Consider the following 23704-nt stretch of genomic DNA (forward strand, 5'->3'; position numbering starts at 1 on the left):
GCATACATTTGTTCACATTCTGAGTGTATCATGATATTCCACTGATTAATTGTAGAATGATGTGATAAGTTGCATTTATAATACATCTGGGAATGTTATCCTATGGCTGTGCTATTGAAGCAAATCTCCTGGAGTCACTGCTAATAGTCTTCCCAGGATCAAAGGTTGAAGGTCACCTGGCTAACAAACCATGAAGGTTAGAAACAGGAGCTTCAAACCATGAGAAAGGATGGATCCTCAGCTTCGCCTGGGGAGAACATTTGCCTTAAGCCATGGAAAGTCCCAAAACACCTTAATAATGTGCAGTTTTATGCCTGGAAAAGCCATTTCAAATCATAGCTAGCGGGTTTTTTTAAGCTAATTATTTTTCTCAGCTTCTGAACTCAAAAATAATTTAACACTTCATCCCAGATTTAGAAGACAAGGAACAGGAAAATAATACTACTACTACTAATAATAAACTCAATATATTATATTTATATTAGGGAAAAACACTTGGAAACTCCGTATGGCAGTTGTATATGCCAAGGTTTTTTTAATCTGAACTTCTTTCTCTTGAGAATAAGCTGGATACGCTGATTCTATCCGAGCTTTCACGAAGCAAAATATTTAGACCACATCACCATCTACTTTTTCCAAATTATACTTTTCATTATATTTTAAAGGTCACTAATTCCTTATACTATTAAATAGCAAGTGATTTTGTCTTCTTCACCAGATATAATCTCAGAAATTTGTTTGGTTATAAGGGGTGCTTCTACGTAATAAGAGAATTAAAAGCAACAACAACAAACTCAGTTTGAATTTCCTTACTTAGTACAAATTAGCAGAACCTGAGCCAACATTTGTAGAAGCTACTAATTAAATTTTTCAAATGGATTGTTTTTAGTGATACTGTGGGAAGAAAGTATTTCTCATTTGTATTGCACCGAGACGTAGTGCAAACTGTCATGTGTGAATGTTTCTGGGAAATTCTGTAGTACCATGGGAATGCCAACAGCAATTTTAACCCTAGTTTATAGTAATGACAATATACTAGTCTTTTAAAAACTAATCCCATGTAATGTAATGCTTGCATTTGGTAGACATAGTTAGATTTTGTAGCTTAGAAATCTCGTACTAAGTTGAGTTTGTAAGATGAAATTTAAGATCATTTAAGAGACTTGGTATTTTAGCACGCAATATATTGGTATCAGTTTTTCTCCATGTCAAAGAAAACCCTTGTCATTGCCCCTGAAACACAAATTGTGTTATGAGCAATAAACTATTATTTTACAAAACACTGAATACACACTCGTCAAAGTGCTTGCAGTCATGAGCAGAGGTGAAGTTAGACTTAATAAAAGTATTTCTTTAACAAGGTGCAGCAGCCAATGTTTCTCAATATTTAATTGCAATGCAAACACAGTGTTCTCTTCAAAGTTCAGGATTAGTATGACAAGAGTTGTACGTACACAGCTGTTAAACTTTCAGTGGTTAAGAAGGTTAAGTAGTTAAGGAATATCTTAGACAAATTTATGTGCCTCATAACTTGTTAAGAGGCCTTTGGAGATTATTACAGGAATATTTTTGATACTGTAGTTTATAGTAATAACAAATACATTAGACACATTTCAGTTCTATATGGGCATGTATATTTTATGATTTAAGAGCTTTTTATTTCAGCAAGAACATAACAGATTAAGATATTTAAATTCAGAACATAGTAGCTGAGGTAGTTTCCAGGTGAGACAACTTTCTTTCAAAATGTCTCTCTCTCCAAAAGAATTCCTTTTCCATAATCTATCCTAATTCAAAGAGCCAAAACATTCTCTAGAGTCAGGTATTCTTTGTTTTCCTTCCCTTCAAAAATCAGTCATAAACCACTCCCTTATCTCATATCAACCTTTGTCAACTTGGCCATGTTTTCTGCAGCACATAAAAAAATTTGCCTCAGCAACCAATTATCTTATAGATACATACTTGGAAATAGGTTTGACATTTTTGCTTTGTTGAGAGAGGGACCAAGAAGAGGAAAGACAGAGGAAAGCAGTCAAAGTTTGTATTTGATTTATTATTAGCCATACAAATATAAATCTAGATTTTTTAGGTCATATATAACATCATTTAAATGTATTTTGCAAAAGTAGACATTAAATATGGATCTAATTCAGTATTTTATAGATTAACTATTACAGCATTTAAGCATGTCCAGTGGAAGTGAGTAAAGAATGTCATATTTAATAATTCTTTCCTAGGAACTGGAAATGCTACTTTGTAAATTAATCAACTAATTATTCATTGGCCTAATAATGTTCATGAAAGTAGAAGGTGTCCCCATATGGGGCAGTTACTTGCTTGGTTTCTTGGGCCATTTTGCCTAAAAATATAAAACTAGTACACCTTGTGCTATCAGCAGACTAACAGCTCCAAAGCACAGAGATCATCAATGGTTTCAAACATCCCTGGTTTTCCCTTCTCCCTGTTATACTAGCTACAGACTTACAGGCTTTTACCATGGAGCTGGAAGCCTCAGTGGTGAATGCTGAAGAGAATAGCATTTTTTTGGAGAACCTGACTTGAACCACACTGGTGTTTCAAATCTCAGTGTTTAAAAGAGGGATGATAATATTGCCATATCAGCTCAAAGGGCTCTGGAGAAAATGTAGCAGTGTCTGCAAGTTTGTTGGTTTTGAAGAATTCCGATTCCTCATCAGCATTTGTACTTCAATTGATATAAGGCAAGGTCATTTAATGAAATGAAATTATCATTAGAGCAGTGTTTGGAATCCATACGAACAATAATGAGAGATCAAACATATCATGGTTGCTTATTGATTGAGCATCATCTGCTCTGTGCACTGGAAGAATACTTTGGCATTGTGAAAATAATGACTAAGACATGGCTGGAGAAGCTGCAGTGCCTCTTCCCTTTCACAGTTTCCCAAGTTTCAAGTCTCTGTCTTTCTGACTGCACTGGAGTCTTTTTCAGGTGTGAGAGCTGTCTTGTAACTGCTTGTTACTTGATGCTGTTGGCTAAGACTGGTGACAAAGTTAAAGTATATTTGGTTGTGCTTGCTTCACTGGGACTCAAGCAGCAGATTGTACTGTTTTAAATACATGGTCATTATCATTTTATTTCTATTCTCTGTGGATGCTTACAAAGCATAGAGACAGAAGAATTGGGCTTTCAAGTGATGCTTTTTGTCTCCCCAGAGCTATTTCTGAGAATATGGAAGGGATGAAAGCAAAGCTGTGGTGTTTCCATCCCTTTAGACATTCTGGGCTCCCCCCCTCCCTGCTATGATTTCATCTCCTCCCTCACATCAGCAGCAGCTGGAGCTGAGCTCTGGGGCCCTGCTGAGCTGTCCCTGAGGCACTGCCGCACCTCCCTGACCTCCACAGGGCTCACAGCCCAGCTGCAGTCATCAGGGCCTCATCCCAAGCCCAGGTTTTCCCGTTGGTTCAGCACTAGACAGGGAACCAGACAGATTTTACTAAGTGTCTTTGCAACAGGAGATCTGGTTCTGTTTTCCTCTGATATCTGTTTTCAGTTTTTCAAGCAATAAAAATACAAAAGAAATCAATTATTTCCTTAAAAGGAGCCACAGACTAAACCAAATGTGCTCCCTTTCTCTCTCCCTTTCTCTTACTTTTCTCCAAAGATATTAAAGCAATCATAAGATACACTCACCCATCACCTTGCAGCTTCTCCTAGCACTGAGACTTTTCAGCACCTAATGGAAGCCAGTGTGAATGCAGTTTTCACAGAGATGTGCCTTCCATTTTACTTTTTACATCGACTATTGTGAAATGTGCAAAAGGCCAGACTGATTGAGGAAAAGTGACTGTGGAAAAGTTTGCTCTGTAGAAAGAGGTTTATAAGTGAAAAAAAGATGGAAAATATCCTTGCAAAGATCACACTTTCTAAGTGTGAATTATAGCATAATAACTGCTTGAATTGTTTTAGAAATCAAGAATTCATCATCAGGTGTGCTATTTACTTGGAAATTCAAAGCTGAATAAACAAGGAAGGTAGAATACTTGGCATATATTTTGAAAGGCAAATAAAATTTAAGAAAGAACCAAAAAATGGTGTTTTAGGATTTTTTAAAAAGGTATACTGTGTTGATATTTAGTATTGGGCATGTTGTACTGTGTTTTAGTTGCATACTATTCTAGTCTGCGTCATGTCTCTCTTGACAGATTGAAGTCAATTGCACAAAGCTTTGAGCATCCTTTCCTCTCTGGAAGACTGATCATTTCCATTTCTCTCATTTTTTCAGAAAAGATAAACATTAGGTTGTAAGTTGTGTGCTGTGCATTTTACAGCTCAGGGAAAGTGGAAAATAATGAGCTCCATAAGATGCCTCTGAAATCAGATATGCGTAGAAATAGCATGTTCTTTCCTTCTTCCTGTCTTCAGATACTGGCAGGCTGGAGTAACCCTGATCTCAGATACCTATTTTGTCATTAGTCTCTGAATAATCAAAGGTTTTCAAGCAACACAGTACTCCTAAATTTATTGTAAAAGTAGCACTTTACATGAATGTGATCTTTAACTGACTCTTGGAACTAGATGATCTTAAATGGCTCTTTGCAACTTAAAACATTCTGTGACTCTATAATGCTGTTGAAGTCTGTTCTAATTATTAATACACTACTTACAGGGTTCAGGTAGTGCATATTATGTGTTATTTCCCTCTTCAATTAAACAGATATGCCCTATAACTTCAGTACAAGAAATGTACTGTATAATGATTATTCTTAACTGCACCTTTGAGTATTTATCATCAAATCGTTTTCCTCTGAAATTAATATCTTATGGTTACATTCACTGCAGCTGTATATCAAAACGTACACAATACAGAATCAGTATAGTCATTAACTGACTCACTCACTGGATATGATAAATGAGGGACCAGACTGAATTCAACAAAATTTTCTTTGATACTTTGTCTTCAGAAAAATCATCATGGGATTTTTTTCTCCTTCTGAATTGCCTTTTTTTTTTTTTTTTTTTTTCCTTTTTTTATTTTTTTCTTCTGGTTGTAAGAATCTTTATAATTGTTCACATTGCAGAACTGGAGCCATTCATTCAGATTTGTGAAATGGGTAATTCATATTCAGAGTAGCCATTCAAGTTATCAATATAGAACGATCATCTGTTTTGCAATGCAAATGAGTTTCGCACTTTTATTTTCATCTGACTTAGTAAAGAACAAGGTTTCTGTTATCACACTGTCTGCATCTCTTGCACATGCTTCTATAGAGTCTTCTGAATTCACTTGATAATCTCAACCAAACTCTTGATTATAGATGGAAGTTCTCTCAAAGGTATGTCTGTAATGTTACCTTTGGTCTCCACATTAGCTCCAAGTACCACCTTCTCTCTGACCTTTTGGTTTCCTTGAGAAAGGTACCAGTGGCTGGAGGCTGTGAGGAAATCAGGGGAAGTTTTGTCTAGGACTTTGGTTTGGTGACTGGGGGGCCAGGACCCTGAGATAGACTTAGCCTGAGTCTCATCAAACATAAATTTGTTCAAGTTTCAGGCTGATGAGAAGAGCTTGGGCAGACTAGGGAGACTTCTTAGGCATCGGTGTCAATCAGTATAAAGCCAGTTAATGTTCAGTCAGTGCTTGTGAGAATATTTCTTTTTTCTTCTTTGTTTAGTGTCATTTTTTTACCCAGTTTACCTTTGATCAGCAACATGAATTACATATGTTTTATGTACCAATGCATTCTCATCTAAACCTAAACATGTTTTCAGAAACAGCTATGAAATAAATAGCAATGATATGGTCGTTTACCATGTGGTTATTAAGAAAACTAAAACCTGGATGGAAAACATTCTGGATTACTTTTATTTTAATTACATTATTTCCAGTGACAAATATTTTTGTTTTCCTTTCTTGGTGTAGCTAAGAAAATTCACAATTTTTAAAATTTTAGAAGATTCTGCTGAAGTGAGCCTGAAATTGTCGTTATCTTGGATGGGAATTCTTTCACTGACTTGTTTAATGTTTCAGTTATATTCAGCTTTGAGCATTTACATACACTTGCAGCTTCTTTATGTCTAGCATTTTGCCTCCAAGATAATATCACATTTCCTTGGTCACTCTCCAGTCAGGAAACAACAGCACAAGTTTCAGTAGAGTTAGATATCTGTAAATCATGTATAATAGAAATAACATGGTAAAATCAGCACTACTTCTTTTGTTATAAAGTTTAAATTTCCTCACCATCTTCTGAGGCAAGTTTTTCTAGTTGAGACTTTGAATTGGTGTAATAAAATAATACCATTCTACTTATTCTCATTTTACTTTCTAAGCAGTGTTCAATGTCAGATCAGTTTGATTTGTTATTTGATCCCAAGTGTCAGTCTTGTTTTTTTTCTCATCCCACACCTTCTGAAATTACAACATTTCTCCAGGAATTTTCTGTTGTCTGGTCTCCAAACATAAAAATGAAAAATGATTAATTGCCTTTTATATGGTTAATATGATTTTCTTTGTTTAGGTTCTTGTATGTTTATTTCATTCTCTTACATTTACTTTTTCCATAATTTTTCATACCTGTAAGTAAATGAAGTAATTTTAAAGTCTGTATCTGAAATATTTGACTTTTTCAGTCTGTTCTATGGTAGAAATTTAGTGTGCTAGTTACAATAACTTGAGCTGTTTAATATTTTAATGTGATGAAGATCCAAACTAACAAGACTGTTGCCTTAAATTTAGCAGTAGGAATCATGTATCACTGAATTGTGAGCCACCATTTGTTTGTAATTGATAGGTTATGTGCACAGATCTGGTTCTACAGCTCCATGCTTATCAGTGGATTGATCTTCTGGTACCTTCTGTTTTGTGGTACATTTGTATTGTGCTCCATCTCTTGAGTTTTAAAAGTAAATATTAACGGTTCATTGCAATGAACTGTTTTCTGCTAAAGACCTAAGCTGATCATTGGTTCCCTCAGAGTCCATATAGGAAAAATGTTACCAAGGGGCATTTGATTAGAATGTTGACACTTCTGCTATGGTCTGAGAGACGGTTGCCCAGCAAGGGCTAGGGTCTGCCAGCCCCACTACCACTCAGTTTCAGGAACCACTGAGTTGCAGTCTGGGATTCCCATGTTGAGGTCCAGCTGTGAGCTTATGAAGAGGGTCTCTGAGAGCACCAGGACATAAAGGAGTTTGGAGGAGACTGCCGGCAGTCACCTTAGGGCTCTGCCTAATTCCCTTCATCAGGAGCCCAAGGGAGCACTTGGTGCTCAGGTTGAAGCCAAAACATCATCTTCCCTGTTGGAGTTTCTGTGCTGGATCCCTACCCTTCAGGATAAAGCTTCTACTTCTGACTTTTATGCAGTCTGACATATTAAAATTTGCTGATGAACTCGGCTAGAGGTGCCCAAGGGCCCCAGCAATATGGAACCAATCATGCTTGCAACATATGATACATATAATATTGCTTCAGAAGTATTTTTTATTTCCTGCTCAAAGCAGCTGCACCAACACATGTAACAAAGTTAGGACAAACAAACAATTGGAGCTTGCTAAAGTATTTTTTCTTTCTTCAAGCTCTCACTCTTACTTCCTACACAATGTTATACTTTAGTTAAGTGACATTAAAGCTGTGTCCTGGCTAGCAATGATATACTCTGGAAACACTTAGTAAGTAAATCAGACACAAGATACTCTTTGTCATCTGTGGTTCCATTTTCAGTTCATTGCTGTGATGATGAATGAGTCCCTTACTGTGAAAAGTCTAATTTCCTGATCTCCAGCACTATAGGTTTACTGGTTTTGCTTTTTAGAGGTGATGTATGATTTCCTTCCACTTCTTCATTAGATATTGTTCTGTCTCTACCATCACAGAAAGTGAAGTTTCTGATAAAGTTATGCCTTATAGAGCAGTTTATCTGAAAGTCAGAGTAAGTTTTTCAACATGGATGTGGGATTTAGTCTGTCTTGGCCATTTTCATGCTCTTGTTCATCACAGTTTTGATGTGGGTGCTTTTGTTATTTACACTGGCATTGTTCTCTTCATGTCTGTGTAGCTTAAAACATATCATTTTGCAGCGTTCATTCTTTACTACTTGGGGTCTCTGCTTTCAGTTAAAGTTCTAATTATTTCAGAGATTCCCATGGATATATTGAAGGTTTTATTTGGTTTAAAAATTACTGCCCCTAGCTAGTAATTCCCATGCTCAACGTACATGGTATTACAAATTGACATTATCTAGAGATATCTGTAGATCCTTGTAAACACAAGTGTAACTTGATGTGTTGTGTGATTTCTTGCTGCGATTTCAGCTCTGCAGAATTAATGCCAAATAAGATAAGATAGGAAAAAAAAAAAAATAAATGAAATTTTTGTTATATGTTTAATTTCATTGTAGTACTGTTTTGTCTGGATTTTGAGTTTGTAAACTCAGAGTAATTTTTGACCCCATGCTTTCTTTTGGGGCTGACATTAATCACCTTGAAAAATGAGATTTCCAGCTGGAAGATGCTAACAAACTACTGTAAACTGTTAAATTAACATACTACCATTCTACAAAGCTTTCCTGGTTTAGATGCTGAATTTTTAAGTTGATTGAGACACGTGTATGTTCCATTATGACCTAGATAATAATTGCTAATTCTCTATTTGTGTCTCTTTCTCCTGTTTCCCTGAAGTATTCACAGCTGTGCTAACAGAACCCTGAATACAGTCAATGGGAGCATTTTGCTGCTTTAACAAGAAAGGACTTCAGCCTAATATCAAATTTTCCAGGCAAATGCTTACATGCTTGGTCATTTGTTTTCTTAAGGATATGATTTTTACTAGCTAGTATTCAGCTCAGGTAAACAAAGAAAGGAGGGACACCTGTTGTATGGCTACTCTTCTCTCTAAGGAATGAACTTAAAAAATCTTCCATTATAGGAAGGCACATTTCATTATGTGGCTCAAAAGTGATAGCTCTTAGGAAAAGCTTTTCAGAGAGAACCCCTGTGATCTAATAACAGAAGACAAAACCTTCCCAGAAGTACTTACTTCCATTTAGTTTGAGAAAAAAAAAAAAAAGAAAAGAAAGCATTCTTTGGGTTAAGAAAAGAAGTTAAATTGCAAGTGAGAATCACTTGATATCTCCAGCTAATTTGCTGTCATGGAAGATTAATAGGAAGGGGAATTCTGGACACTCAGCTTACTACTACTTTGTGTGCAAATGTATAAGTGATTTGATGGCATTTGTAGCTTACTGTAAATTTATTCATAGAGTGCTGTATTGATTGACACGGTATGTTTTTCCACTCCATGTCATTTGTTTACATTGTAATTTGCCTTTTAGTTTGCAGTGTTCACTACAAAATCACCAGTGTACAATGCTAATTCTAAATGAAATTCTTCTTAGACTACAAGGATTTTAACTGTAAACTATGACAGGGTCAAAACCTCCTTTGTTTAATCATCAGATCACCCTGTAAGTTATGGTAATCACTGATCTTGCTTTACACAGAAGATAGGCTAAAGGTCCCTACTTATTTTCAATGGAAATTACAACAGATAGAAAGAGCACAATAGCAGTGCTTGACAGAGCAAACTCTCAGCTACAAAACATTTTTTTCTACAAAGTCACCGCCATTATGCATTTTTGCCAGCAATGAACAGGAGCCTGCATGCTGTGCTCATAAAAATCTGCTTTGGTGGAGGTGATCCAGTTTTGCTGTCCCTACTGCTGAAGTGCACCATCCACCACCTCAGTGTACTCACATCCACTGTTTGGTCTCCATAAACATTCAGCAAGCATTGATGAATGTCAGTGAGCACCATTTTTTTTTGCCTCATCTGCACTGCCTTGTCAGGCGCCATTTTGTCAGACTGCCCCTCTGCTGCCATCTGTCATACAGAAGCAAGATGTAACAGAATATTGATGGGAAGGTTCAACCTCTACTGATACACCACCAATATCCACATCTGATATTGTGGGCCAACATAATAAAATAGGAGGCATTACTTTCAAAGTAGCCATTATAAATAAATACAAAGAGATTGATCACTGGCCACATGCTTTTGCATAATTCCAAGTAACCTCTTAATTAATTACTTAATCCTGATTTAATGGCTTTTATTGAATGTAGCATTGAAATTAAGGGATGGCAAGCTATTTAACAACTTCTGTTACTGTCAAGATTTCAGTTGTATGTATTGTTTTTTGAAGACAAAATATGTCTGTTCTCATCAGAATTGTTTTTTCTTCTGCCTAGTTATTAATGTTTCTATACCTGTGTGAAAATGTGTGTTTTATTTTTAGAAACATAAATATTAAGATGCTAGACCATAGTAGTATAAATTATTAATTAAAAATATCTTTATGGATTAATTTGTAACATTATATGAGAGCAAATTCTTCCCATTTTCCCTTAGCTTAAACCATTCTTAACTTTTAAGATGAGGCAGGCAAGCAGTGTAACTTTTAATGAAGAACTTGTTAATTACTTCTGAATAACCTCAGCTGGTGAAAATGGTCATAATTCCCTAAAGTTATCTACTTTAAAGAAGTTAGAGCACTGGGTGAATGTGATTATGTCTATAGAAAGTTGTGGTATTAATTCTTATTAAAAATAATACTATATTTCCCTCCAGCTAATACAAAGCATTGGAAAGGATAGTTTCCAAATTGATTAGCCATATACAACATAAGCTTCTGAAGTAGAATGTAGTGTAGTTGTGATTGTATAATGGCTTAATTATTCCCAATTCTTCATATTAGCTTGAAGTTTTTCCTTTTCATCCATATGTGAGGAATAAGTCTACATTCTTGAAAGCTTGTCTCTTTTTTGGTGTTTTCTTTGTTCTTTTCTTTTCTTTTCTTTTCTTTTCTTTTCTTTTCTTTTCTTTTCTTTTCTTTTCTTTTCTTTTCTTTTCTTTTCTTTTCTTTTCTTTTCTTTTCTTTTCTTTTCTTTTCTTTCCTTTCCTCTCCTTTCCTCTCCTTTCCTCTCCTTTCCTCTCCTCTCCTCTCCTCTCCTCTCCTCTCCTCTCCTTTCCTCTCCTTTCCTCTCCTTTCCTCTCCTTTCCTCTCCTTTCCTCTTCCTTTCCTTTCCTTTCCTTTCCTTTCCTTTCCTTTCCTTTCCTTTCCTTTCCTTTCCTTTCCTTTCCTTTCCTTTCCTTTCCTTTTCCTTTTCCTTTTCCTTTTCCTTTTCCTTTTCCTTTTCCTTTTCCTTTTCCTTTTCCTTTTCCTTTTCCTTTTCCTTTTCCTTTTCCTTTTCCTTTTCCTTTTCCTTTTCCTTTTCCTTTTCCTCTCTCCTTTCCTCTCTCCTTTCCTCTCTCCTTTCCTCTCTCCTTTCCTCTCTCCTTTCCCCTCTCCTTTCCCCTCTCCTTTCCCCTCTCCTTTCCCCTCTCCTTTCCCCTCTCCTTTCCCCTCTCCTTTCCCCTCTCCTTTCCCCTCTCCTTTCCCCTCTCCTTTCCCCTCTCCTTTCCCCTCTCCTTTCCCCTCTCCTTTCCCCTCTCCTTTCCCCTCTCCTTTCCCCTCTCCTTTCCCCTCTCCTTTCCCCTCTCCTTTCCCCTCTCCTTTCCCCTCTCCTTTCCCCTCTCCTTTCCCCTCTCCTTTCCCCTCTCCTTTCCCCTCTCCTTTCCCCTCTCCTTTCCCCTCTCCTTTCCCCTCTCCTTTCCCCTCTCCTTTCCCCTCTCCTTTCCCCTCTCCTTTCCCCTCTCCTTTCCCCTCTCCTTTCCCCTCTCCTTTCCCCTCCTCTCCTTTCCTTTCCTTTCCTTTCCTTTCCTTTCCTTTCCTTTCCTTTCCTTTCCTTTCCTTTCCTTTCCTTTCCTTTCCTTTCCTTTCCTTTCCTTTCCTTTCCTTTCCTTTCCTTTCCTTTCCTTTCCTTTCCTTTCCTTTCCTTTCCTTTCCTTTCCTTTCCTTTCCTTTCCTTTCCTTTCCTTTCCTTTCCTTTCCTTTCCTTTCCTTTCCTTTCCTTTCCTTTCCATTCCTTTCCATTCCTTTCCATTCCTTTCCATTCCTTTCCATTCCTTTCCATTCTTTTTCATTGTTGTTTGTTTGTTTGTTTTTTCCTGAGTGAATACATACATAATTTTATATTTCCTTTCACAAAAGCTAGTTTTCACAGATATATTAATCTAAGCAGTAGTTCTCACTGAGAAGCTACCATTACTTAACTATATATTTTTAGAATAAAATGTTTTATCATTATAAATAACTAAGGAATAGAATTAAATACTTAGTAAGACGTGTTCTAATGTATTTCTAATGTAAATCCAGTGAAGATAACCAGAATAAATCAAATTACTGAAGAAACAGGCTACTATTTTTTTTTTTCCTCAACTTAATCTCTGGTGGCCTGTCCTGCTTTTTTTTTCTTTCTTTTTTTTTTTTTTTTTTCATCTGTATCAGTAGAAGGGAATCAATGGAAATTGATCCAATTTGTAGAACACAATTCTAATATCGATAGTAGTTTATATTCATTTGCTTCACCCTAATATTTTAATAAGGGTCATTTGCAAATCCTACTCATGATATTTCCTCCAAATTTTGTACCGTTAAGTTGATGGTTGTGAAGGTTAGAGAAACAGAGCAAAAAATAAAGGAGTGGTATGTAATTTAATAAAGTAATGCAGCAATTGCTGTTTTTGTAGTCAGGCATTGTTCAGCAGGTATGATAAGGTATGATCAGGGTAGTATTTCATATACAAGACCCCCACAGTAGTAAGAAGTGGCGCCTGCTCAGATCTTTTCAGCATTGTTTGTGTCATCTGGGCAGATGGACTGGGGAATCAATACTGAATCATTTAGGGACTTTTAAGAATTCATCTTCAATAAGTCTTGTCATATAGACATATCTCACTGGTACAGAAGTAGCAGTAACTGATGGTTTAACTTTCTGTTACTGGTGGGGAAAAAAAAAAAAAATGATTACAGAGACCGAAAAGAATGTTTAAAACAATATTTGAGGCTACGGTTGCACCAGCCATGTGAAAGTAGATGCAAATGATCAATTTTAGGTGCTGTAGTAGGTGAGGTAATGAAAAGCAGGTAGTTAGTATTTGGATTTTCCGACCATTTTAGATATACTTAAAGATGTGTAAATCAAAGCATAAATTGTGTTTAGTGGATACTGCTGCAGTCCAATAAAATTGATTAAGTTAAAGATTTTTAAGTGGAAATTTCAGTGAACAAGATTCCATACATAGATAAAGATTTTGACACTCTTGTTCATAATTTACATGATTAAGGCAAGTCCTCTTGCTGCTTTGCAGGTGGCATCTGAGGTTGGGCTGCACTAGACCATTCACTGTTGGGAAACATAGCACTTTCCTGTCAAGTCAAAATATATGATTTTATTCTAATGTCATGAGATACTTGGTTAATTTAATAAATAGTGGCTCCAGAGATGGCTATGGAAAGAATAAATCAGACTTTTTTCATCATGGTGAGGGGGTTTTGCTTCTCTAATGAGTTGTATCACAAACGCTCCTGTGAAAGGAAAGTGTCATAGCAACTGATAACTGCTGTTCTTTCTCTTTCTGGTAGTCAAGGCATCACTTTTTGTTGTCTTCTTCCAAGGCATACACTTTTGGAACAAACTAGCTTGTTTGGGGAAAAAAAAAAAAATAAATGAAAGAAAAATTTTACTTTTTCTACTATTTCTGCAGTTTTACACTATACTGTTTCTGCAGTTTTACACTCTTAAAACTAAAAGTAATTAATCAGAAGCTGTAGCTCAAATCTCTTCTGAATTTGAGATTATGAAGTTCAGCTAAGACATCCATCTTCACTGGAGAGGTGTTTTGGCAGATGTTTCTGTCATTTTTGTGTAGCCTCTACCCCATTATATTATTTGGAAATAAATAAGAGCCTTGCTATAAAGTGATTGTGGCATTTACCTGAGTTCAGTACCTTCTTTGACTTGGAACAAGGTGTAAATTTTTCATGCATCATTTGAATTTTCCAGATTATCACATTCATTTCCTTCCATCTATTTATTTATTTGTTTGTTTGTTTGTTTTGTTTTGTATGGCAACTAGTTCAAATAGTGTAGTGATCTGAAATTATTAATTATGTTTAGCACAGCCAAATAGAAAATTGCCTGAGCCTACAACAAGTCAAGGGAAATGCATCATATCTTAACTCTCAGGCCTTTCGCCACACATTCAGTGAAATGCCTTCGTAGCAGTTTTATGGTGAAACGTACCATTTAAGTCAATTGTGTGAAGCTAGATCTTGTGATAGGGCTACAATTAAGTTCAGCCCAGTGCAAGGGGCTAAATCGCTAAATGCAGAAGTGCAGAGTTATTCTTCAGCAAAATGGGGAGAATTCACCAACAGCAAGAACTGAACTTCTATGATTGTCTTTAGCAAAAGCAGTTTTCACCTGTAATGTAACACTGGATGAATATCATATTTTTGACCAACTTGAAAAGTTGAACTTCTCAAAGAAGATGCGAGTGAAAAATCTGTATATAATATGTTATGGAAAAACTGTATTCTCATTAGCAGACACCATGTAAATACAAGTAGGGTTAAAAATAGGCTAACCCCCTCATTTCAATCACTGCTGGGAGTGAAGGCAAAATTTTCAAGCCTAAGTGACTACTAACAGTTGTAGCCTCATTTTAGACCTGCTATTGGCTGGAGCAAATTCACAGGAATCCTGAAATGGAGACTGCTCCTGTTTAACCCTGCAATGTAGGCCTCACTGAAGGATGTGAGCATCTTTTAGATGTCTTTCACGAGGATGTTGGCCCTCTCCTGGGAATGTTTTTTCCTAAGCAGTATCTTGGATAGAATAGACCAATTCCTTTTGCAGTCATATTTTGCACAACATCACACCTTAGGCTTGCATGAGAACATGAGAGGAGTTTTCTACACATCTTTCTTCTTAATTATCCTGATTTTGGTTAAATCTCCTAGAAGGCAATTATCTTTCAACATGATGATCAGCAGGTTTGTTGCTTGAAATCTCAGTCTGAGTTTTCTGTCGTTGGTTATAAACAATTTCCCAAAAGATTTTAGGCACAGGCTCTGGATCTTATTTTAATAAAGAAGTCCCATCTTTCTCTTCTTTACTGCTGTAATTTAAAGCTCTGACCTAGACAACCCTTGAATGCAAATAGGCGAGCAATCTAGAGAAGGAGAATGTTGAACCATTCACTCAACAGCCATTTCCAGAGTAGGCTTTAAAGATGTGCATGACATTGGCCAATAGTGAGTCAGCAAAGATGAATTGATCACTAAATGAATGTATTTCACTTTTTGCATCTGCCATGATGAAGCACCATCTTAGCATTGTGTGTTGTTTAGTGTTTGTTTGTTCATTTTAATTTTTGTAACATTAGTTTAAAAGACATGCTGTCAATTCTTTTAATTGACTATTTTTTTAAGGTTTTTTTTTAATTTTATTTTTAATTTTTCCCAGAGTATCTAATCCTTTAAGCTTGTTAGTCTTGAAGATTTCATTTTGTTTGTTTGTTTGATTGATTGTTTTTCTTTAAGAATTCCTTAGAAAAGGTCTGGATTTATGATTTTTTTTGTACACAAATGGAGAATATGAATGTTCAGTATCACATTTTAAACACTGTATGAACAGAGCCAGTAAAACTTTGCAACCAGAAAACGAAAGAAAACAAAACAAAATAAACTATGTTTTCTGTATTTCAATTTCATGCATTTTTCCTTTAGGAGTTGTGTAAATGCAACATGTTTTTAGCAGTATGTACCATTTACTGAAATAGATCAATTACTTTCAGTCATCATGGAAGTCTACGTCTGTTTGTGTGTGTATGTGTAAAAAATCTTTTCTATTCATGTTCTTTAAAATTATCAATTTTTTAGCACCCATCAACAAGAAAAAAGAAGTGCAGCCTATTGTGTTAATGCTATTCTTGGGAACAGATTTGCTTCTTGCAGCTTTTTAACCAAAACATGTTTTTCTAGGCATTATCTGTTGAACATTGTGATATCAAAAGCAGATTAAAAAAAAATATATATATAGAATTAAAGTTTTATTTACAGCTTTACATTAACGGATGAGAGTAAGAAGGTATTTTGATATTGACAACAAATTCCTTTGGGTTGTGCTGTTTTGTTTCCAAAGCCACTGGGATTCTGGTTTTATTTTTTGCTTTGAATTATTTACTTCATTATTATGGGTTACCTTCACAGTGCTTTATGGCGTTTTGATCAGCAATTTATCTTGGAGTCTTAAAACATGTTCATTTATGTGTTTAGCTGACCAGATGCCTTCCTTTCCTTTTTTTCTTTTTTTTTTCTTTTTTCAAATGTGACGTGAAAATTTGCGAGCATCTTTCAGCTCAGAAAATGCATCTTGCTTTTCTTCTGCTGCTAAACTATTGCCCTTTGAGAGGGGAGACCTGCCCCATCTTGCAGAAGAGGCAGAACAGCCCCCCTTGCTCACCAAGACACATTCACCCCCTCCCAGCTTCTCCCCACAAAGAGGTGAAGTCCCCTGGGTCCGTAATTGCCAGGAGATGGAGCGATGATGGCGAGTGATCACAGTCAATAGCTTTGATTAACAATAAGGTGGAAAATTAGCAATGCTAGCATTCAGCTCCCCTGCCTCCCTGTCCCCATATGCTCACAGCAGCCTGTACAAGCTGGTGGGCCGGGTGCTGCACAGCACAGACTGCAGAGAGGGAGGCAAGGGGCAGGAAAGCTGGGAGGGCAGCAAGGGGCAGCAGGCAGTATTTGGGGGCCTGGGGCGATGCCGGCCGGTTTACGTCGGGCATCACCATGCAGTTGGGAGAACACCGTGCGCCGCGCGCTGGCCCTTTGGCTCTTGCTGTCATGTGTGGATTTAATTGTGTCTGGACATGTTTTGATCGAAATGGCAACTCCTGTTACTCCTGTGACCCCATCAGCAGCTCTGGTGTTGTTTCCGACAGACTCTGACGACCTAGAGAGGGGGAACGACAGCGGGACGCCACTCCCCACCTCTGATAATGGTGACAATTCGCTGGGCTACACAGGTAGAGTGCATCTTTCCAAACTTCTCCTGACTGTCTCCTTATGACACTTTCCAACCACATCTACCATTAACACCCGTACACATTTTTTAACCGTCATTGCAGGCTGGCTTTCTTTCCCCATCGCCCTTGAAGCTCAATGCTGTTAGTACTGTTGGGAATTATTCTGCTTTTTAATTCACCAAGATGACTGTCTTTTATTGTGTGTTATTTCAATTATTTAAATGTTTAAAATCCATTTCTACTAAGGAACATAACGCACCAATTATTTTCCTTTAAATTGTGTATACTAGTGCATGAGGTATCATCATCTCAGAGCAACAGAACTAAAATGTATTGCAGTGGGGAAAAAAGACAAAATGAAACTAAGATGCAATTAAAGAAGAGTCATAGACTACAGTTTTGCATGAACTGGAGAAAAGCCTCTCTAGGCCAAATAAAAGAGGCTCCAGATAAGCAGCATCGTGCTGTGTGGTGCAGCAGGGACCCTTAGGGGTCCAGTTCTGCAGCTCTTGAAGTGACACTCAGCTCCAGCAGCTGTGCTGCCTACTGAGTCTGGACTCAGCTACGGAACATCTGAGTGCAGCACTCTTGAAAGATGTCTGCTCCAGAGCATTGGGAAGATCTAGACCTCAATGAGTTTTAGATTGTGAAGGTAAGTATTAAGTCTTATAATAGAAGCAATTTCTGGACAGCAATGAAGGGTGAGTTGGAAATTTAACTGAAATGTGTTCGGTAAATACTTTATCAGTGGACTACTTGTACAATTACTGCTCACACTGTACAAAAGTGTATATAGTCAAGTGCTTAACAAAGTGTTGTATTCAAATATTCATAAATAAGACAATCGTACTGAATATAAAAAGAGAAGAGCAGGTGAAAAAGAGGGAGTAATGTCTCATCCATTCAGAATAGTTCAGATCTGCTATACATCACTTAGATGATTACAGCTTTCATCACCTACTCTCTGCAATCATCCCTGCATGTGGTTTAAAACCTTGACACATAATTGTATTCTAGTTTAAAGTACATTTTTATAAAAGGGTAAGAAGGCAAAGCAATATAAATCCATACTGAGTCAAGAAAATGGATGCCTTCTTAGAAACACATGGGAGCTCTGGTGTATGTGAATCACTTGGACTTCGCTACGATTTGAATATTCCTTTTTTTTCTCCCCTTAAACTTACTTCTTTTACTTCCTCTCTCAGAGTTTGGAACATTTATCCTTCCTGGTGTCTTTGGGCTCATCTTATTCAAAAAATACATCTTCTTTTAATGTACTGCAATATTTTTTTCTTCAGAAAACAGGGCTGAGACTGGTAGTCCTTGAGTCCTGTGTTTCAACAGCCTTTTTTGGGACCTGCTTGTATTGTTAATGTAGTCCCCTCAGTTTTAGCTGGGGGCACCTCCCTTGCATGGGTATGGCTGCAGCCCTGCAGCACACCCTGCACAGAATGGACATGGGTGGCTGCCGCATCCCCACATCCCACAGGGCTAGAAGAGGGACTCCCACAGGTACCCCATTGTCAGATATCATTGATTCATAGAATCATTAATGTTGGAAAAGTACTCTGAGTTTAACAAGTCCCATCATCAACCCTATCATCATCTGCCCACTAAACTGTGTCCCTCACATCTATGTGTATGTGTACACATCTGCAGGATGCCCACCACATTATTTCTGAGGAGGGGTAGAGACATGCCTCTTTCCCTGGGATGGGATTCAGCCCTGCAGCACAGCCAGGTGGATGGCAAGTACTACTCAGTCCCCCTGAACAGGGGGTATGTGCATAAGGCGTATAAGGCAATGTTTAAGGCAATAGCTCCCTTCAGATCATAGGGATGTGGGAAGGTTGTCTGAGCAGATCATGGAGTCCTCTGTGTCCTTTTAGGATGAGCCTTCCGTGATGCCCATTTGGACATGAGCACCACATCCAAGGTCAGCTTCTGTATTGCCACTGCTGAACCTGCTTCCAAGAGACCAATAAGAGTCATTGGGGAAGGCTGGAAAAATCAGACCCCAATCTAGTCACTCCCTGGAGGCTCTCAGGATGTTAACTCAGAGGCCATGTTTTAATAGGTGTTTTTCAAGAAAACACAAAGGTCAGGATCAACTTAGAAGCAAACACAAGCTGAAGAAAAAGGAAAGCTGAAAGGACATCTCTGTTTAATTGGAGTCTTTGTGCCTCTATTTGAATGAACACTGAATGAAGACCAATTTTTTTTATTTTTTTTTTTTATGTTTTAAGATTTAATTATCAATTGTTGTTCCTTCTCTGTGTAATAATAATCACTTGCACAATGTGTGTATACTTTAGCTTACATAGAAAAGCCCTGGGGTATTTGTTATAATTAAACTAACAGGCTTCTATAGCAATCAGTAAGGATTTATAAAAATAATATTAGCTGTAATACAATCTCATAGGTGAAGTTACTTTTTAAAATTTTTCCTAACTCACGGGCCCAGTTGATGTTGTAATATGGAATTCCTGGATTTTATGGATGTACTTTTTGTTCTCTCTTAACTATAGACTTTCATACTCCAAAAGAAAAAGCATTCCAGAAGTTATTTGTGCTGAAAACTACCTGATTCTTTTCTAAAATCATTTACATGAAGTTTGAATCTAGAGGATGTCTAGACCTATTGGCCAAAAACAAAACCAAGCAAAACTAAACAAAACCAAACAAAAGCAAACACACAAAAAACCAAAGAGTTTTGTTTGAATTCTGTATTTATGTTGTCTGAATGCACACAAACTAAATGTCAGCTAATGAGTGATGTTATACTGTAGGAACATGATTTTTGGGGGCATGTTAAGAGCAGTGGTACGTCTATAGGATGTTTCTACTTCCTAGCTCTCCATAACTGTAGTTGTTGAGACAAATAAGGAAAACACTGCTTTTGTGGGAACTTCCAGAGTTAAAAAGTGCTTCAGTATGATCTCCTGAAGTCCAGTTAACATCAGGAGAAATTTTTTTGTGTACCTTGCAAGGTGCTAATGTATCCATTTTGGATCTGCATACTTGCCTTTAGAAGGAACCACATAAAAAATAGGAAATACATCACTTTAAGGGAGAGTAGAGGAGTGGCAGCTCAAGCTATTTCAAATAAACACTGAAACTGATGATAAAATTTAAGTCAGTTGTTTTGAGAAAATGATCAGTTTGTATTTGGATTTTTATAATTTTTAGTATGTATAGCACCAAAATCTATACATGTATAGCACAAAACTAGCCTTTTTTTCCCCTAGTCAATAGAGTAATGTCGTATACTACACAATGTGGCATGGTTGCATATTATCAGGTTGTTATTATCACATTAATTACAACTGGACTCAGAGAGACTATTATATGTGCATATATTAAAGATAATCACTTTTTGAAAAGTATTTATAATTTAAGTAAATAGAGGGTGAAAAAGTCTAGAAAGGAAGAGGTGTAACTGCACCCATTTATTCACTGAGACTTGCACCATACTCATGGCACTGCTGTTAGATAAAATAAGATTACAAGGTTTTCTATTGCATATTTGAAATGAGAGAAATGCTAAGAATGTAAAGCATTTAAAAGCTGATGTGTTCACATATTAGAGGTTCTATATGTGTCTGGATTGATTCAGCAAAGGAATTAGTGTTTAAAACCAAAATATTTGAACTATAAATATGTAATTTAAAGAAACTGATCAGGAATATTCCTTGTTGGCATCTTCACAAAACACCAGTTCCACTCTGTCATGGCCAGACTGGAAAGTGATTATATTAAGATAGGTAATAATAAAAATCTAAATGACTGTTTGAACTCTGTGCATAAGGAAGAGTCCAGTATGAAGTGATATTCAATACTGTGAAAATACATTATTTTAATACTTTGTGTTGTGTTTAATTTATCCTAAGGAAGATGCCTGTAGTTTTCTAAAATGCTAACTATATCTGTTTCTCTGCACAGAGTAAGGAAATCCTGGGTGATTGGCATGGTTTAAAGATCTGAAAATGACAGTAATATATCTTACCAGTTCCATGAGTTTGGATCTAGATTCTGAAAGGAGAACCAGGTGGTAGGAGAGTGCACTGGAGAAAATGATGACCAGAGGAAGGCAGAGGGATGGAAGTAATAGTTCCATTCTTTGTCAAGCTTAGGCTGCAGAGATGTCAGACAGACTAAGACTATTGTTTGGACAGTTGTTAGAGTGGAAAGAGATCCCTAAGTTACCCATCATTACTTTCCCCCCACTCCCCAACTAAAATCCCTTAGGTATATACAGACAAACAGAAAAGAAAATGAAACGAATACAAGTGTAGGAGATTTTCTACTGAATATCAGAGGGGATATATCGAAAATTATCCAAGTAAGACAGCAGAGGAACTCTGTATAGGAAGCAGATGGAAACTTTGGAAAGAAGTTCATAGAAGGAAGAGTGTCAAATAACATCAGGATTTCCAGGAGAAAGTCTTGTGGTTACTGGTCAATAGGAGCAGGTGATGTGCTGAATGATGTTCCCTTGTGCCTGAGAAGTTTTGAGAGCCACAACCCTGCAGCAGGGATTGAGGAAACTTGAATGAGAAGACTGTATAAAGTAGTTTTGACTAAAACTATGAAAAGTATTTTTCTGTTTAATATTTGATTAATGCTTCTGTAGGAGAAGATTTACGAGAACAGATTAAAGTAATTAATATTACCACATAAGAGTTCCCATGTGTTTTGCCAACCTGTTCGGTAGAGTAGCTATTCACTCTCAGCTTTTGGGCTTCCTTTTTCATCCTCAAAATAGTGCAAAGCAGTTAGCATTGAGCGTGAGCCTCAGTAATTTTCCACATAATCGATGGCTGCAAAGCAGTCTCTGAGATTGCATTGTGCTGTGTTATTGAAGTGTGCATATGCATTATATTCCAGGAAGTAGCACATTTCCTGTTAAATCAACTGTGACATAAATATCGGGGATCATTTAACAGATCACAGAGTATTGCTTGTGTTACAGAGAACAGAATGATGACTTGTTAAATTAACACTATATGGTCCAACATTTGCAGGCAAGGATCACCACTCCTTATTAAGTAGATGCATGGTTTTTTAAAGGAATCTTTCCAAATAAACTTTTCATTCACAGTTTTCTCAAAAGTCTCTTCCAATATGCAAAGAAATCTCATGGTTCTCACATGTGACCCATAGCTAGTCTTTGGCTTTTTTTTCATTGTTTTAGTCACAAATTCATCATGTCACAGTTCTTTTGTATGAGATGAGATCCTATCTTTTTTTTTTACTAATTTGTCTTGCGATAAAAAGAATTGTCCATAGTGGACTACCAGCCATACCACATCAAAATGGACAGGTGCCATTGTGTGAATATTTTAAGAACAAAAAGGTAAATATATTTAAAAGGAAATATATAGTAATACTTATCCTGTTAAAAGTGAAATGTGTTTGTGTCACTTCTTTTCTAGAAGATTAGCAGAGGTAGTAAACTTGGGTCTGAAATGAAACAGTGAGGGGAAAAAAACCCTATATTCTGTAACAGGAAAACAAGAATGCCGTAAAGAATCTGTATAGTTCAGTGTCAAATCAGTTAGCAACTATAATTAGTTTAAGGATTACTTGGAAAGAACAAACTGTTCTGGGGAAAATAACACATGGAATAAAAGCTGAGTCTTGATAATGGTATGTAAAGAAGTGGTGAATAGGTTAAACAGTGTTCAAGTGTTGAGGGGGAGACTGCAGAAAAACATATTTCAGAAGTGGAGCTGGTAGATAAGGATGCATAGAAGCGAGATCTTTTTATTCTTTATATAAATATTCCGACTCTGCAATTGGCATTTCTCAAGTTGCATGGAGTTCATGAGGTTCTACAACCCAAAGAGTAACAACAATTACTTGATAGCATTGCAGAACCAATGAACGTGTGACAAGAGTTGAGTAAAAGACTATATAACAACGTTTTCTTTTCTTTTCTTTTCTTTTCTTTTCTTTTCTTTTCTTTTCTTTTCTTTTCTTTTCTTTTCTTTTCTTTTCTTTTCTTTTCTTTTCTTTTCTTTTCTTTTCTTTTCTTTTCTTCTCTTTTCTTCTCTTTTCTTTTCTTTTCTTCTCTTTTCTTCTCTTTTCTTCTCTTTTCTTTTCTTCTCTTTTCCTTTTTTTTTTTTTTTTTTTTTTTTTTTTAATTTAATCGCCATTACAGAGTCCTTACTGCCACAGGTAATACACAGAAGTACACAGAAGACTTCTACTTGATTTTTACATCTCAGGATACATTTGCAAAACTAGCAGTTGGGATGTTTTTCATAATCTTCCTCCTTTTTAATACTCCAGCTGAGGAAGTGTACTCCTGAGTCACTGGGAGAATGAACACATAGCCCCATGATATTGATTTTATAACGATACTTCATACAGTACATTGGCACTCTAAATCCAGGAACAGATGGTTATTGTTATGCTTATTATGAAAATAATAATAATAATAATAATAAAATCCCATGTTCTTTTCTGTCAGCAATCTTTCTGTTCACTGTGTCAGTCTAAACTGCCAACAAGGTCTTTTCACTTTTGTGCTTCTCTGCATGAATTCTGCTGACATGCATATTGGAGTGCTTTGTTGTGTTTTTTAATATGTATTAAAATAGAGATGTAAATAAAACACCAATCAATAGAATTGCCTCAGAACAATAGCAATGTTCAGACAACATTCATTAGTTAAAACATATCATAGCAATACTGGAGCATAACACTAACATAAATCCTGACAGCTTTCATTAAAAGTTTATACA

At 36.5% G+C, this 23704-nt stretch overlaps 1 protein-coding gene across 12 annotated transcripts in view; it reads left to right on the forward strand.

Annotated features, from left to right (window-relative positions):
- The window catches only part of ROBO1 (roundabout guidance receptor 1), a 692513-nt gene that overhangs the window by 310850 nt on the left and 357959 nt on the right, over nucleotides 1-23704 (forward strand). For 10 of the 12 annotated variants that reach the window (XM_085547220.1, XM_085547240.1, XM_015880154.3 and 7 more), the window contains one exon: nucleotides 16872-16955. The exons of the other annotated variants lie outside the window; for them this stretch is intronic. In XM_085547220.1, the coding sequence (XP_085403346.1) occupies nucleotides 16872-16955 (84 nt within the window). The remainder of the gene's footprint in view (nucleotides 1-16871; nucleotides 16956-23704) is intronic. 12 annotated transcript variants of the gene reach the window in all.

Source organism: Coturnix japonica, chromosome 1 (assembly GCF_054131305.1).
Source record: "Coturnix japonica strain WE chromosome 1, WE-NBRP24, whole genome shotgun sequence".
NCBI classification, from domain to species: Eukaryota; Metazoa; Chordata; class Aves; order Galliformes; family Phasianidae; genus Coturnix; species Coturnix japonica.